This window comes from Drosophila guanche, unplaced genomic scaffold, assembly GCF_900245975.1.
Source record: "Drosophila guanche unplaced genomic scaffold, DGUA_6, whole genome shotgun sequence".
Classification (NCBI taxonomy): domain Eukaryota; kingdom Metazoa; phylum Arthropoda; class Insecta; order Diptera; family Drosophilidae; genus Drosophila; species Drosophila guanche.
In genome coordinates, this window is record NW_022995756.1 from 1,421,167 (window position 1) to 1,438,528 (window position 17,362).

Here is a 17,362-nt window from a genome sequence, read left to right on the forward strand (position 1 = left end):
GTCACCAGAATAGATTTTAGATTTTTCACCAAATTGTTCAACAATAAATATTAGTTGAGCGAGAGACAAACATTCAGTCAAAGAGAAAGAGAGAGGAGGGTGATGTGGTGGAAGGGGCAGATTCACAGACATCAACTGTGTGGTTTGCAGTGTAAACTAATAAATATCGAGGCGGGGCTAAAAGGTGTTAATCAAATAGGTATATATATTTGAATATATATTTATGTATTCATATACATATGTACATGACATATGTATGTATATCGTTGTTGGGCACTGGGGGCCATAGATTTCCCAGCGATAAATGCAGGCCAAAACAGACATTATAGCGACAGATATCGGGGTACGGATCGGACGACGACAGTTGTGCCAAAAAATTAATTGACCAGAGAAGAGCAGTGCAGTGCAACCTCAACACTCAAACTTTTGCATGTCTCTGATAGGGAATTATTTTTTATTTATTTTTGCATTTGGAAATCTATTTGGGAAAGTCTTCAAACCGTTTATGGATGTGATTTTTTTTTGGGCATAGATCAAATGGAAATCATTTTTCATTTATGGTATGTAGAATATTAAACTCAGAATGATCAGTGCGGAAATGAGTCAATGAAAGTATTTCCCAGACATCGGGATGGCTTGCACTTGCTTTCAACAGTTTTGGCCCATATACATTTACCATCCACTAATCGTTTATCCGATCCGTCTAATGTCCACAGCAAACAAAGGAAAAAAAAGCGGCAAACAAATGTAGAAGCGAAAAACTAAGCAACATTTTTAGAAAATAATGCGAAGGCCAGTAGCGGCATAAAAACCAAACAGCATAAATGGAATTGTAAAAAATTTTGACTAATACATTTGCCGAGTTTTAAACACTTGTTAAATGTTAAAAAGAATGCAGTTGCCAAGAGGTAGGTGCTAGGCGGCAGGTAAAGCCTTCATAGATAAAGAAAACTTTGGAGGAGAAATGGATGAAGTTATCTCACTCACTTTATGTGTTTATCCCTATCTTTATTGATGTTCTTTGATTGGAAATATTCAATATGTATATATATACATAGTCTTAACCGCATACATTTGTATGTACATAAATGGGTTATCGATTCATGTGTTTCAGTTTTACTACGAATGTTTTCCTTTTGACAGCGGGCCACGGGCCGCGCGAGAGTTAATTGAAATACTTCTCGCTGGGTTCTTGGCTTTGTGCGCCACCAAAACAATTAAAAAACTATTTCCCCAGTGGGAGGCGGTGGTGGCATTGGCTGGGTGGATAGACTGGTATATATAGGTGCTTTTGTTGTTGTTCTGCACGGTATTCACTTGCTTTTGGCGTCGCGCGGCGCTATTCGAAAATTCTTGACGAATGACTCAAGAGAGAAGAATAACCTAGGGGAAGACCTTCGATTCGGTTCGATTTGTCAGTAATATCTATGGCACTCGGATCTACATCCATATAGCTACATCGGATATACACATTTATAAACCTGAAGCCAATCGACAGAGAAGGCGGCTTTTCTTCTCTGGCCAATATTTTCACACGGAACACGAAACAGAACGGAGGAAAACAACTGCCGAGAATCTGTCGTCTGCCCGTCGCTGTCTCCGTTCTAAGCGATTCGAAATTGTATCATAAACTGATCTTCTGCAGTCTCTGTTCTGTTTCTCTCTCGGAAAAAATGTTTTCGGCGCAAGGAAAACGCGCAAAAACAAAACAAAAGATACGAGGGAAAAATACCCCCGAGAGTGGGAGGAATTTTCAAAAAATCTGAGAATATTCTCAAAGCGGAATTTAAGTTGACTACAATTTTCTTTTCTGCTGCTGCTTGCTGCCGTTTAGGGTTCGGATCGGAACGTATTAGATCGGAACAGGTCGTCGAATCCGTTGGGGAATTGACGTTAATGAGGTTCATGAAATGTGTCTGAAAATGCCAAGAAATTACATGCACTGCACACACACCCTCCTCCTCCTACGCTCTTCGTAGAGCCGGAACAGCCCGTTACGGTACTCTCTTCTCCGTAGAGACCTCTCTTTGGCGTTTTCGGAACTTGTTTATAATTAGCATTCAGCGGATAAAAAATAAATATACTTTGGGGGTGTGTTCGGACAACGCAAAAGATTTATACTCTCCAACGGAATAGTGTATACATATGTATGTATGTATTATTGCGATACTATAAAGATTATGTACCGCATCGCCCACATAATACACATTTACATACCCACTACAAGCACTACTGCCACCATAATCCGCGTTGAGTTATGACTTCGATTCCATGACATTTTCTTTTCTTTCTTCATTTTTCTCTCATCTGGCTAATCGTGTCTTTGCCTCTATGCGCATTTTGGGTTCCCCTGACTCTTGTTGTGATTATATTTGTTCGCAGGGAAAAAAGTGTAGTCGCGTGCCTTAAATGGAGGCCGCCCCTGACTGATGGCCAAATGTCATGTTTTTCTGCTTATTTATTTAAACTTTACATTTTAAAGAGATAAATAAGAAGATGAAGGCGAGGGCAGGGGACATGGAAAGGTTGAGAGGTTTTATAGAATAATAGTACTTACCAAGATCAGATAGATTGCATTTCTCTAGGAACGGATCCGCCACAGGCAGCTGTCAAAAAAAAAGATCACAAGTATTGTTGGAATAAATTGGATGTTATGTATCGTCAAATTAATAAGGGTTTTAATAATAATCTACAATCCCTGTAAGCTCAAAAAGTAGTCGGACATGGATGGCCTAAAAATATAAATAGCTATCACCTAAAGTGGCACTTAAAGGTATGACCTCCACTGTCCATGCACTGAATAAAAACGTTACAAGTCGTAGTCCACACGTAAGGTATTACCTTACGAAAAAGGGTCATCTACATAAGAATACGTGATCATATCGTATAGGCATTTATTATCTTCCAATTTCCATATCATTCCATTTCCCCATACATTAGGAGAGATATTACCATTGTCATTGTAAATCCCTGTTTAACATAAGGGTCACCATGATTTGAGCTTTTTGTACCAGGTACTCGAAGAGTAAATGGGGTATATTGTATTTGTGCACAAAGTGTATGTATGTAACGCACATAAGCACCATAAAGTATATATATTCTTAATCAGTATCAATAGCCAAATCCCTGTTTAACATAAGGGTCACCATGATTTGAGCTTTTTGTACCAGGTACTCGAAGAGTAAATGGGGTATATTGTATTTGTGCACAAAGTGTATGTATGTAACGCACATAAGCACCATAAAGTATATATATTCTTAATCAGTATCAATAGCCAAGTCTATTGAGCCATGTCTGTCTGTCCGTCCGTCTGTCCGTCCGTCTTGTTGAGCGCCTGGATCTCAGAGACCATAAAAGCTATAGTCACCAAATTTTGCATCCGGACTTCTGTATGCTCACACTGTTACAAGTGTATATACAAAATGAGACCAACGCTAAAATTTTGAAGATAAGAGAAAACTAAAAACGCCAATCCGTAGGGAAGGACCATTTCTATCAGATCACCGAATGGGATCATATAGGATCATTATTAAAGCCAGAATGAAGAAATTAATTTGCAGTGGCTAAACCCACCCCGTCCAGCAGTTTTTGTTGTTTTTTTCACATTCTCTCATTTACACTCTGCTTCGGCTTCTGCCTCTGCCGCGAGTCTGCACTGTGTGGGTCTAGGGAAGGGCGGCCAGCTAAAGGAGCGTGTTGGTGTGAGAAGTGTTGTATGTAGATGACAGATGAAGAAAAAATGTAAATTTAAATTTAAATTTGACAAAACACCGCTAAGTTGCAGATGTAGTACTGAGTGCCGGGTATAAAAGTTGTGACGCATAAGAAGCGCCTCACACGTCCCTTCTCTTTTTCATCGAAAAGAGAGATAATAAAGATAGAGCAATACAATATCAAAATTGATTATATCAATTTCTATAATCTCTTAATCTGCACCATAATCACAGATAAAACATTACAGGAAAACAAAAGCAAAGCAAAACTCCTATTAAATATATATGAGACTCACTTGTCTCACATTTATAGTCCAAACACTGTGGATAGATCGGGAGAGGTCGAAAACGTGTGAAAGGGGGGCAGATATATGTACATGTATGTATACATGTACATAATATGTACATATCGTGTGTATGGCAATTGAAAAAGTGCACTCGCATTCACGCAAATTGAAATATCTTTACTTCCTCTCTTTCTATTATCTCTTAAGAAGTGAATGGGCTGCTGCAGGCGAAAGCTCTCGTTTCATTCAAAAGCTTCTCTCTCTCCCGCTCGTTTACTCTCCTGGGGGAAATTGGGACTGACTGCACTTACACTAATTTTACGACAAGAGCGAGGCAGCAGCTGCTGCTGCCGCTTCCACTGCTCGATCTGTTCCACACTGTAATCACTGCGTCGCCGCATAAGAATGCACTGATGCACTGGGGAATGGGTTCGGGGCGAGGAGTGGGCGCTGCTCACCCGCCGCCTCTCATAGACGAGCGCCTGTTGGACGGCAGCAAAGTCTCCACGAGTGGAAAAGGAGACAGGTGAATGACCGAGGGAATGGCGCGGACCGTTTGCAATCGTATTGTGGTTTGTCTGTTGCTGTTGCTGCTGCTCCATCTGTTGCTGTTGCTGCTGATGACTATGGTTGCTGTGTGCCTTGCGACGCAGTAGAGACGATGACATCGCTGCCGTTAGAGTGGCCGTCAGCTTTTTTCCATCAATTTTGCTACTTTTGGTGTTGCTTTTGGAGTTGTTGTTGTTGTTGGGGCTGTTGCTGCTCTTGGTGCTGTCATCGCGTCTGCTTACGTGCTGGGAGTGGCGTTGACCATCGACTAAATCTTTGATATTTGCACTATTCAGCAGCTGATAGTTGACGCTGGCCGCGGTTGACGGGCCATTTCCCCTCGACATTAACCCGGGCAGATGGCTGTAGCGCTTCTTGCGATGGTACAATGGGGAATTACTGAGAGACCGCGCCTTTCGGTTGATGGGGAGATCTGGGTCAAAGCGCACGCTCAATTTGGGGCCGTTATGGTGGGGGCGACTGGGGCTAAGGCTGCTGCCTTGTGGCACTTTAGAGGTTGCAGCAATATGTGGAATGACGGCCGGGGGGGGCAGCACACCGACGCGCGGTGTACTCGACTCGAAGGCAGAATAGCGACGGCGATACATGGTGAACACTAATACCTCTGAACAGGCACACGCATGTAATAAAAGACAAAGAAGAAGACGCAGCCGTGAAATCGCAGGCGGATTAATCAAAAAATCTCTTCCGCGGCGCTATCGAAGATTATACGATGCGATGTGGCTCGGGGTTCGGTTCCGTGCACGTCTGCGCGCTCGCAAATGAATAAGTAAACTGGTTAAGAGTTTCGCGAGCCCCCACGATCGGCACAAACAGCGCACGAAGCGTGCCACATACATAGAGATGTAGATATATGTAGCTGCTTACTAGAGAGAGTCGACAAGAACAAGCAATGTAACGACGCGTCGTCGAAGCGGGAACACTCTGCTATAGAATGCACTTGAGATAGACAGCGAGAGAGAGGGGAATAAAATGACTCGATAAACCCAAAAATACATTAACCGTCTCTCTTTATATTTGTTTAAATTTCTATTCGTACGCATGCTCTCTTTCGTTAACGTCTTTCGATTTACTTTTGCGTTATGTTTACACATCACCTACACACACGAGGTAAGCAAACTGTCATATCTTCTCTGCAAATAAAGGGTGAATACATTTGTGACGTACGAAGAACCAACAGTTTCCGAAAATTAGAGAGGGAAAGCTTCTTCATGCATTCACAACGGGATAAACGAACGGCATTGAATAGGAAAAAGCTCTGTACAAGTCGTAAGCACTTCCACTCCCACTCAATGCAATTCATGAATATGAGTGGAAGAGTGGAACAAAAGCTTTTTCTTCTGTGTACATTTGTTGTTCTGGGCCGATAAGTAAAACAAACGGCTCTACAAGATTGTACCCGCTCCCACCTCTAAAAAAGAGAGAGAGAGAATGAGAGAAATATGATGGTGCTCCGGAGGTATGGGAGAGGTTGCTACTTCGCATTGGGTAATGTATTGACGGACATGTGAAATGTGGCTCACTCAATTAATCATCGTTACAGGGCGTTCGCATAAGAATAACAAAAGTTTTGTTACAAAACCATACAGAAATATCCGAACGCCTTTTTCTGTCCGGTGAAAGCACACACAGGTATGACGTCAGAAGTATGTACATATACATGTACATATGTATGTACGTTCCGCTCTCGTTATAAACCCGTTTCAATGTATTAACCAACAATAACAACACATTTATTTGTGGCAATGGAATGCCTATTAGCTGACCTTGAAGTCTATGTGTGAGGTATGTGCGACAACAAACGATGGACAGATAATATAATGCTCCGGTTCGGGTTCACTTGTTGATGACGGGGCCATGTTTGTGTAAATTAAGCACTTAATATTATTAGCCGACTAATCTGATCATAATGTGATATTTCAAATATTTCACAACTATAGTTAGATAAATGGGTGCCAGATATGGCAAGGAATTCGGTTCACATCAATTTTTACGTGAAATTTACAAAATGGGCGTGCCACCGCCTTTTCTTCAGGGTAAAATCGAATTTTTATTTTATTTTTAAATTGAATCAAACAAAAATTATGGGAATATGTAAAACAATGCCATATTTTGCTTAAAAAAATGTGCCCGGATTTTTAAAAATGGAAATGTAGAAGATAATTGGGTTTTTTACATTTTTAGCCAATTTGCACAGTTTTTTCGATTTGTTTCAAGTTTTACGTGAAAATGTTTAATTTTATCGACAAACTGTTAAAAAGAGTTCTTCAAAAGGTCTACAAATAACCCTTATCGTTCTCAAGGCTAGTGACAGGTATTAACACTTAAATTCAATGCAAATTGGCATCTTCTGCAATTTTCTTCTTCACTCAGTTTAACATTTCAAACAACTCTAAAAATCCAAACTTTAGGCTATGTTACAAAAACTCAAATATCTCCGAAGACGCAGAAAAGCGCAAGAAAAAATAACATCAATTGGATTCAGAATTGAATACTCTACAATATCTATGCAGTTTAATGCTTCCGGCGGAAACCGAACACTTTGTCTATTCAAAGACAAATTTTCGTCACAAATATGGACTTGTTAAGAAACTAGCCATTAAACATATTATTAGGTCAATTTTTGAATTTCAAACTCACAAACACCTTTTTATTACCTGTCTGAATCAAGAATATTGTAAAAAATTGACTTAAATTGGTCAATTTCGCTATTTTTGCACTTTAAACTTCATGAACAAAATCAGTTTTCCGATCACTTTCTATCGTTCGTAGCTAACTTTAACAGCTGTTATCTTAACAGTGGTGCACACTGACATTACGGACTGATGTTAAAAAAATATTACTCTTTTGACTTTTGACAAATGAGTTTCGGCCAGGAAAAATGGTCAAATGCCCCATAGTGCATTGTAACGAAAGGGCTAATCTAGTAAAGGGCTAAAGGCCCTAACTCTCTGTCTCCATTTCTCAATGTTTTATACGAATCGTAAAAACGTATTAAAATAATTACATCTCGAAAGTATGCTACGTTTAGTTGTAGCTCGATGGGTGGACCGATCATACCATCTTATAATCGAAAAGCCTCATGATATTTATATGGGTTTGGTTGAATGAATCGGGAATAAAGGGTATCTACCCAGAATATAATGGAATCCCTAAGGAAATGTGGCTAACTATGAACGTTAATGTAGTTTTGCATTTGGTTCAGTGATAAACAGCCGAAAAAAATAACTGCCTACACTAAAGCGTCAATATATAAAAAGAGCCATATGTATATCCCCTCGCCTCACAAGGTTGTTATGCAAAGTAATGAGTATCAGGAGATCATATATGGAAGATGATAGATATACTGTTACGTATTGTATTTCTGGGAAATGAATATCTAGCAACTTTGTTGACATTTTTAAGTCCAGATACGCGTAACGAAACCCTCTTGCAGGCGACCATATCGTAGCACTATATTTAACCCATTATCATACAACATACATATGTATGTACAAAAGATCTCGACTTACCCCTCTGGAATCTCTGAACAGTATGGCAGCATGGTGTGGGTCCAGTGTGCCATCGCCACGAAGCCCTCGACCGGCAGCCCCCACAGAGGCGCGTCGTTTCTCCAGATCCGCAGAAGCACGTCGCATATGAGCACCTATTTAATAAACAGGTATGAAATATGATTAGTATAAAATTTGACCTAACAATTGCTACAATCTTATCGTAAACCTAATCATAAACAGCAAGTACCAGATGATAGATGGACCCCTGAACAAAGCCCTTCCCTTTACCTTCTTTGACAATGCGGTCGTAGATCTTGTAAGTGGCCCCGCAGTCGTCGAGGATTCGATTGGGGCGACTGAGTGTGTTCACGTCCAAGCTCTTGGAGCGCGTGCGAAAATTCTCCTGCGGATCATTCTGAGGCGATGTGCAGACACTCTGAGCATCGTGGTGCTTGCGGGGCCACACGTGTATCTTCTTGCCAAAGTGTTTGAGCAGCTCCTGGATCGAGTGGTGGTGGTGGTGGTGATGGTGATGGTGCTTGCCGTGCTTTCCATGCCCCTCCCTGAGGGAGGGCGACTGCCCCGCCTGCTGCTTGTCTGTGGACTCATCCACGCTGAGGCTCTTGGCGAAGGATGCGTTGTCAAAGCGATGCCGCTGAAATGCCCCACTACCAGCCATGCCGCTATCCGTGCTTCCACTATTGGCGCCACTGTAATCGTCCAGCGCTGTGTTGGCCGCCGTCACGCGGTGGAAGATCGAGATGGCCGTCGGCCGCTCTCCGCTGTCACGCTGCTGGCCGCTGGCGCCCGTGTGTGTGAAATACTGATGATCAGCCTGGCTCTCGTAGATGAGGTCCAGGTCGTGGGGAAAGAACCCACCTCCGGCACCGCCTCCTGCACCGCTTCCGCCTACCGGCGCTGTGGCCGGTGGGGAGCCAAAGTCCGGACCGCCGCTGCGACGCATGCTCTGGAAGGGATGGGTACCGAGATTAGTGGGTGCCTCACAGCATGAGGGATGAACTCTGCTTACACCGTAGACTGCCGGACTGTGAGATCGTTCTAGGAAACTGCGCTTCGATGAGGGTGTACGCTTCAGGCTGCCACTGTGCCCCGAGCCGCTGGCGTACCAGCTGTCGTAGGAGTTCCTTTGCCCGCCGCCACCTGCTCCTCCGCCACCAGAGCAGCTGCTGCCGCCTCCACCGTGATTCTCCTGCGATTTGTTGGCATCGGGAACAGCCTGCGGTTGGGAGTGGGTGTGGCGATCGCTCTGCCATTGTGCGTACGTGCTGCCCGTTACGACCCCGCTGTTGGAATTGGAGCTAGAGCTGCTGGAGGAGTCAACGCTGTAGAGGCGGCCATTGCCGTAGCCGGGCGCCCAGTTCTCAGAGCCAACGCTGAGCTGTTTCTCTACGGCATGCTGCCGATAGAGGTGAGTGATGCCATGCATTGCTCGGCTGTCGTTTTATTTTTGGTTTGGTATTGCTGTTTTGTCAATTTTGTATTTGTATAGTTGTAGTTGTTGCTGGTGTTACACTTTTTAACGCAGTGTAAAACAGTATTTATTAATTTTGTTGTTTTTTTTTTGTTGCAGCTGTCGCGTTTGTCAAAATTGTTTGTTAAAAACACTGCGATCTCTCTCTCTGATCGCTATTTCTGTCTCTTTCGCCTTGTAAAATTCACATAATCCTTCAACTGTAAAATAAAAACATCACTTAATTTTCTCGCTCGCTCGCACACTCAATCATTCCTAATGCACTTTTCTCAGAGAGCTTTTGCTCTTTTACACTCTCCGTCTCGCTCACTCCTAAGTTGAACGCACTGAAATGAAGTCAAAGCTATAGCCAAACACACACACACACACATGCACAAACAGATGCAGTGCGCTGTTGTCGTCTCCTGCTTGCAATTTCGTATGTTGTTTCTCGAATTTTATGTTGTCGTTTGTTTGCCTCTTCGCGATTATATTTTTAATAATTTTAAACACATTTATTTTCATAATTCTTAATTTTGATGAGCAGTTTCGGGAGAGGATAAGGAGAGAAGAGAGAAAAATAAAAGCCAAAAAAACAATGCAATGTTGACGCTCTCACCGTTGCCATTGTTTCGACTACGCCAGAAGCGGCAGCGTTGGCATCATGCACTTGAACAAGTTCAGCACCCCACCTACACTACACGCACTCACACGACAGGCAGAGCAGAGTCAATGCGCGACTATGTTTTTGTATTTTGCCCTTGCCATTGTTGCGGTTGTACTTCTACTTCGAAAATAAATAAATGCCTAATCGATCAGAAAAATTGACAAATACATTTCATAATACGTATGTAGATATGTACATATGCAGTACATACCACACAATAATATCGGAAAAAGCTTGCGACATTTCTGTCACCTAACCACACGGCTGATAGTCTGGCTCAAGGTGAGCTTACTAATATTTAATTCATCTTGGCCTGTCTTAATCCCATTGCGGCTCTCTGTGCTCACTATAGTCCTCTGTACTTTTCTCTCTCACTTTCTGTGGGTGCGTTAGCGGTTTGCTGACTGTCAAGCCCCTCTCTTTTCCATCGGCAATTAATTCATTTTATAATGCAATAAATACATACGTAAATTTTGCTCCCCCCTGCATCTCTGTGGGCCAGAGAGAGACTGACTGCACTCTGTTGATAGCTTTATAAAAAGCCCACAGCACACACACTTATGCGAATCGCTTTCTTGATTTAAATAAATGGCCTTTATCTTTATCGCTATGTAAAAAAACAACAATGCGATACAGAATACATAGTGAGGCGAAAAGTGACAGAGAGATAGAGCGGAAGGTGGAGTACGGTCGCGCGCGGAGCAGGCGGGAACGCGGACCAGTTATAAAGCGAAGTAAAACATAGTTAAGTTCTATATACATATAAAATATTAACGCTAATAATTGAAGCAGAAGTGTTTGATAAAAAGCAAAGGAAGCAACATGAAGGAAAATTACAAAATCATGTCATTATAAATATTGATTGCGTTTCCATAAGTGACTTTTTGGGAATATGTAAGCATACATATATTCATAAGTATTGTATATAAACAAGTACATACACATGTGTACATATACACATTCCACAATTTAATCACATTTTAGGAGAATTTATTTATGACGTACATAGATGAAAGAGAGAAGGGACACACACAGAGCACAGGTTAAATTGAGGTTAGGTTGCCGACAACCGACACACGAACCCAGAGGCACCCGCCACTACCCGCACCTCCTTTATTTACCATAATCAAATTTTGTATAAATAATGCAAAAATATACAGTAAACGATGAAACGGCCGGCCGCCCCCGCACACACATACTTATATTCACACAGAAATACACAAACAAGCGAACCGCTTAGCTAAGAATTCAAGAAAAGAATGAACGGCAGAATAAAAACCATAGAGCAAAATGTGCACGTGCTGCCCGCCGCGACGCGTAAACAAGTGCCAGCCCAAGAGAGAGGAAGAGAGAGAGGAGAGTGCTGCTGCTGCTGCTGCCACCCAGAGATAGCGATAACCAAAGCACTTACGGTGGGAGGGGTGGATGGCCTTGAAAAAGTATGCAAAAGCAAGACTAACAGGAATAAGCCCTCTCCAGCCTCTTATGGGAGGAACGCTGCACTCTGGTGTATTTGAAATTCCAGTAACGATAGAAAAAAGTGTGGAACAGTTTCCATTTTAGTGGCTGGAGGGCATCCCAAGGGCATTGGACAGGGGACCAAGTGGGCCTTAAATCAACGAAAAATTGAGACAGACAGTCTGGGAATTTTCTTAGGTTCTTGTTAAAGAAATCAAATAAACTGCGCATTTCGGGACATACGGATTAACAGGATACTTCAAAGTATGCAATTGATGGAACATGCTTGCCATCCCCATATTCAATTTTCAGTGGGTGGAAAGAGGAAGGCAAGAGAAAGCAATAAACTTTGGGCAAGGTCACATGCCCCCAAACAAGTATGACGCATGCGTGTAAAGAAAGTGAAAGTGTGTACAGTGGAAACTCCTATAAAAGGATATCCATAGAACCAGAGAGAAAAGAAAACATCCCCCCTTAGAGCTTTCATATTGTACACATACACACACAAGTCTTCCATCACCAACCGCACGTTCCACTAATTTGCGCCTCTGGTAAAGTATTTGACAAAAATCTTTGATTGAAATGCAAAAAATTAAAAATGGAATGTAGAGACCCCCATCGACCAGACCAGACTCCCACTAGACCCCAGGAGCCCAAATGATAAGGAATAATACACACAAAGAATATTCTTAAGAGATAAGATTGTTGTTTGTCTGCTGAAATCGCAATGTACGAGTCCGTTGTTTTCCGTCTATATTTGTTAATTGGTTCTTATTTACGACTCAACCAAAACTGTACGGCCAAATTCTTCCTATATTTCATTTGTTGAAAATTGATTTAAATGCAAACCTTGTGATTTTCTTTTTATCATTCACCTTGAACGTGATTGAGCTGTTTATTTGTAAGTAAATATTGGTAGAATCGAAAACGAACCCACCTAAAGACCATGCGCTGACCACTCTCTCAACATTTCGCTTTAAAATCTGCACATGGGAGCGATTTTTGGTATGCACATTCCTCCAATTACAAATTGTTTGCTTAAACTCAATTCTTTTTATGCTGAGTTTTGTTTGGATGTAGCCCAGATTCTCGTATCGTATCGCATTTTACCAACCACATGAGTCAGCTCAGAGTATAGAAATACGGAATACTAGAAGCAAATATTTAAACGCTGGCTTTGACTTGAAGGGAAAAATGAAGATTGACAAGTACGGAGGGAGCCACCTAATGATATAACAATTTTAAGAGCACTAGCATTCCGACTAAAAAGATTTTCGTAGTTCAGTTTTCAGAATACCGCAGAAACGTCTCTAGCATTACAGTATCTGAATCATCCGATAGTACCTTCCTCATTGTTTTCATCACGTACGCCATTCTTTTCTATATTCAATTTGTATTTACATACATATGCATATGGCTGGGGCAGAGCAGGTTCAAGGTTTTAGTCCCATTAACATTCTGCAATAATTTCCATGACTAATTAATACTTCAAGCAATTCCTGAAACGTATTAACCAGAGGGGAAACTTGTCTATTAAACTGGATTGCCGTTTAATTGTCGGTTTGCACTCATATTTTCCATTACTTTTCGTCCACAAAATGAATATGTAATGTCGCTGACCCTCACTCCGAATTTTCCTTCTTATATGTACATACATATGTAGATTGCACAACGGCATGCAGTTTTGGGTCATGTCCTTCGTAGAGAACTTTGAACTTTGCGCGCGGAATAGGGTCAGGCGTCGTGGCGTCGCGTGCTTCGATTTGCGATGCCCGACCTTGCAGTTGCACAATACCGTCTGCCTTTGGCCAAGAACAAACCCATAAAACTGTCAAGCTTTGTAAATTTCCACTTGTTTCTCACTGTTTTCTTTCTTAAAAAGATCTGTGGGATAGCTGTGAGTCTTTGACTGCTGTTAGTCTCCGTTTCCGCATCATTAGAGAACCGCATAAAATTAAACAAATGAAAATTGTGCGCTGTGTGTTGCGTGTGCTTACTGCAGATGTGACAGCATTACAACCGGAAGGAAGCCCTCGCACACGTACTATTTACAACAGGACGGTACGCGCTGGTGTTTCTGTTGCTTTTGCCATTCGTTAATTAGTTTTGTGAAATAAATAAATAGTACACCCCACGTATGTAGCAGCAAACGAATTATAGACAATACAAAACGCATCGGAAGACGCTTCGGACGGAACCTTGACGGGTAATTTTCGCAGAACACAAATCGAATAAAGAAAAGTCCTTCAAATGTGTGTGGATTGTGTTTGTTGCTGTTGTCGTTGATTCCCCGACAACCTGCGTCGTGGCTAATGCAATTTTTGCCTCAAACGTGTATGTACATACGAGTGCTACGAATGCACCACTCATTTGTTCATTCGAGCATCCGGGCATTTGAGTATCTCATCTGCATCTCGTTGACAGCGTGGGTCAGCAGGGGGTCAATTGTTGGACTCAGCCCCTAACCATGCCACTCTGTCTACAACATCTGCTAACTCTAACTCATATAACCCCCCGCCCTTCACCCTTGCAATTCCCTAGTGCACGGCGGGTGATTCTCAACTTTTATGTGATTAAGTTTGCCACTTTTCTATATATGACAGAGCAGTGGAATTTAACCCACAGAAAATGTCTAATCAATCATTTTTACTAAGAATCGCGGAAATCATCCAAAACTTTTAAAAATGCAATTGGAATAACAACTGCATGGCGACTATGGAGAAGAGTTTTGATGCCTTCCCACCCATGCATGATAACTTGAGTCGGCGACAGCAGTATGTAGAGTCACGCGTTGCTGTTTATGTAATCAGTTTACATAGAGATACATATGTATGTATGTCTATAAAAGAAGATATTAGATATACGGACGGACGCGGACCTGGACTACCTCGTGGCTACAAGTGCACTCTCACACTCCCAGTCCTCTAACTCACAATCAACACACATACATAGCTTGACTGGAATTCAATTAATGAGTGCCGGTCGCGTTGTCGGTCTTTCGTTTACTGTTTGCACTTCTAATGGGACCCATCACATCTGATTCACATTTACAGGTGGAGTGTGTGTGCTGTGCACCTCCGTCTCCACTCCACACCTGAACAAATAGATAATGTAGATGGACGGGAGACACTTTATCCATAGTAGAATAAGGGGAAAGATAGAGGAAGACAGGAGCTTGACTTTCAAGCACTATTATCAAGTGATCTTTAACCTAATAGGCGGATCGGTGCATACTGGCGATTTCCCAGAAATCCCAGAAATTTCCACCCAGTGTGTCTATCGGTTGAGGGCTTCACTCTACCATCCAAACAATTTCAATATAGTATATAATAATTTGGTCATTCATAAACATTCTTGGCTTTCAAGGGGCCACAATTAATGTTATTCACTCGCCCCATCGTAACACACACAAACAAAAAACCCTTTTTATTTGCTGACTTTTTATAACCGGTACTCGAAGAGTAAATAGGGTATTTGTATTTGTGGGGAAAAGTGGATGTAGTATGTATGTAACACACAGACGGGGACGTTTCCGACCCCATAAAGAATATGCGTATTCTTGATCATCATCAATAGTCGAGTCTTAAAGAGCGTGTTGGCGTCAGAAGTTATGTAGTAGATGTAGATGTAGATGACAGAAATAAACAAAATTTTAAATGCCAAATGTAAAATTTAAAAAAAATGGGAGAGACGTGTGAGACGCTTCCTACGCGTCACAACTTTTATACCCGACACTCAGTACTACATCTGCACTTTAGCGGTGTTTTGTCAAATTTTACATTTTTTCTTCATCTGTCATTTACATCTACAACACTTCTCACACCAACACGCTCCTTTAGCTCGCCGCCCTTCCCTAGATCCACACACTGCAGACTCGTGGCAGAGGCAGAGGCAGCGCCCACACACAAGAAAAAAAGAAATATAAGCTGCGGGACGGGGGGGGGGGGGGGGGGTTAAAAGTAGGCAGAGGCATAGGCAGAGGCAGAGGGACGGCAGAGGCAGAGGCCGAGTGAAGCAGAAGCAGAGTGTGAATGAGAGAATGTAAAAAGAACAACAAAAGCTGCGGGACAGGGTGGGTTTAGCCACTGCAAATTAATTTCTTCATTCTGGCTATAATAATTTCACCCAATTTGGTGATCTGATAGATATGGCCATTCCCTAAGGAATGGCGTTTTTAGTTTTCTTTTATCTTCAAAATTGTAGATTTGGGAGGTTTTCGCCTTTTTGCGGGGGCGGGGCTAACTTTTGAAATACACTGGTTTCAGTGTGAGCATACAGCAGTCCGGAGCCAAAATTTGGTGGCTCTAGCTCTTATAGTCTCTGAGAATTAGCCGACAAACAAGACGGATAGACGGACAGACAGACATGGATCTATCGACTCGGCTACTGATACTGACCAAGAATATACATACTTTATGGGGTCGGAAATGCTTCCTTCTGTGCGTTACATACAACCGTTATTCACACAAATACAATATACCATATTTACTCTTCGAGTACCGGGTATAATATACTGACTGTGTACCGGGTATAAAAGTTGTGACGCGTACGAAGCGTCTCACACGTCCCTTCTCATTTTAGGTACCGATTTATCAACGAAAGAATTAGATTAGGAATAAAGAAAAGGAAGTAGAACAATGAAATGAAAGGAAATGGGGGCATCTTTCCCATAGATCTGTTCTATGTTCTACAGAAAATATTGAATTTTCAGAGATTATTCATGGATTATACAGAGCAATTATTGTCTTAGCCCACTTTTCGTTTTAAAGAGGGAGAGAGTGCTTTTAAAGAAGGTAACACGATTGCAAAAAGTCTGAAAAATGTACTCCAGCTCCATGAAGCATTTTTTGTAAATCGATTGGGTATCGACATCCTGTTAGATTACGACTTCCACTTTCTGGCAATTTCGTAACAACGAAGCCCTTAAATTCCATAATCAACAGTGACACATGTCGCATGTCATTCGGCAATGCCCCTCGGTCGGTGGTAGGCAGCTTTTATATTGCATTCACAACTTCCGCGTGTGCGAAAAACATAAAACTAAACAATTAGCAAATTTAGTAATTAACATACGAGTGGACATAGACTCCACCCGCCAACATTAAAAATTGCTGGAACGGGGGTCTACAGAGAGAGAGAGATATCTTACTACAAATTACTTTGTTTACCAAATGGAAAGTACCCTCGTCTATGTATGTACCATATACTATATACTTGTGTGTGTGCACATATATATGTATCTGGCAAGTGGCAATGCAAATCATGAGCAAACAGCAACATTGTTATTCTTTTTTTTGATATCAATAAAAAGTCAAGACTTTTGATTGCATTCTGGAATAAATGATTTTTACAGTTTTTAAGAGTTTATATCTACGGTTAATCAAGGGAGAAAATCCCATTAATGGAGCTTTCCCTGTATCTAGATTCTAGAAATATTTGTTTGTTTCTTTGTAATAATACACCGTATTCCACATTTTGTTTGCATGAGATACACTCTAGGAGTGACGGGCGGCGGACCTGGCGCGGGGTCACAGAAGGCCACCGGGTGAAGTATTTACTCATGCAAGTGCGACGAAAGTCTCGACTATATATTGTTGACATCTGTCGATGGCAATCGAGTCGAAAACTATTTTATTTGTAATTGATCCAACAACCCTCTATAACCTGGAGGAGCGCAAGATATTGTATGTACATATGTCTAA

General features: G+C 41.8%; 2 protein-coding genes across 9 annotated transcripts in view; one reads left to right on the top strand and one right to left on the bottom strand.

Moving 5' to 3' along the window:
- LOC117590124 (5'-AMP-activated protein kinase subunit gamma-1) overlaps nt 1–17,362 on the bottom strand; it is a 63,169-nt gene that overhangs the window by 2,553 nt on the left and 43,254 nt on the right. For 3 of the 8 annotated variants that reach the window (XM_034282489.1, XM_034282488.1, XM_034282495.1), the window contains 2 exons: nt 8,083–8,216; nt 2,558–2,606 (listed from right to left, as the gene is read on the bottom strand). In XM_034282489.1, the coding sequence (XP_034138380.1) occupies nt 2,558–2,606; nt 8,083–8,216 (183 nt within the window). Of the gene's footprint in view, nt 1–2,557; nt 2,607–4,311; nt 5,270–8,082; nt 8,217–8,352; nt 9,032–9,094; nt 9,757–11,323; nt 11,438–17,362 lie in introns of those variants that run through there. The other 5 variants (XM_034282491.1, XM_034282492.1, XM_034282490.1 and 2 more) reach the window with 4 other exon arrangements.
- LOC117590127 (sensory neuron membrane protein 1) overlaps nt 10,952–17,362 on the top strand; it is a 38,557-nt gene continuing 32,146 nt past the window's right edge. The window contains exon 1 of the mRNA XM_034282500.1: nt 10,952–11,096. The gene's annotated coding sequence lies outside the window, so the exon portion shown is untranslated. The remainder of the gene's footprint in view (nt 11,097–17,362) is intronic.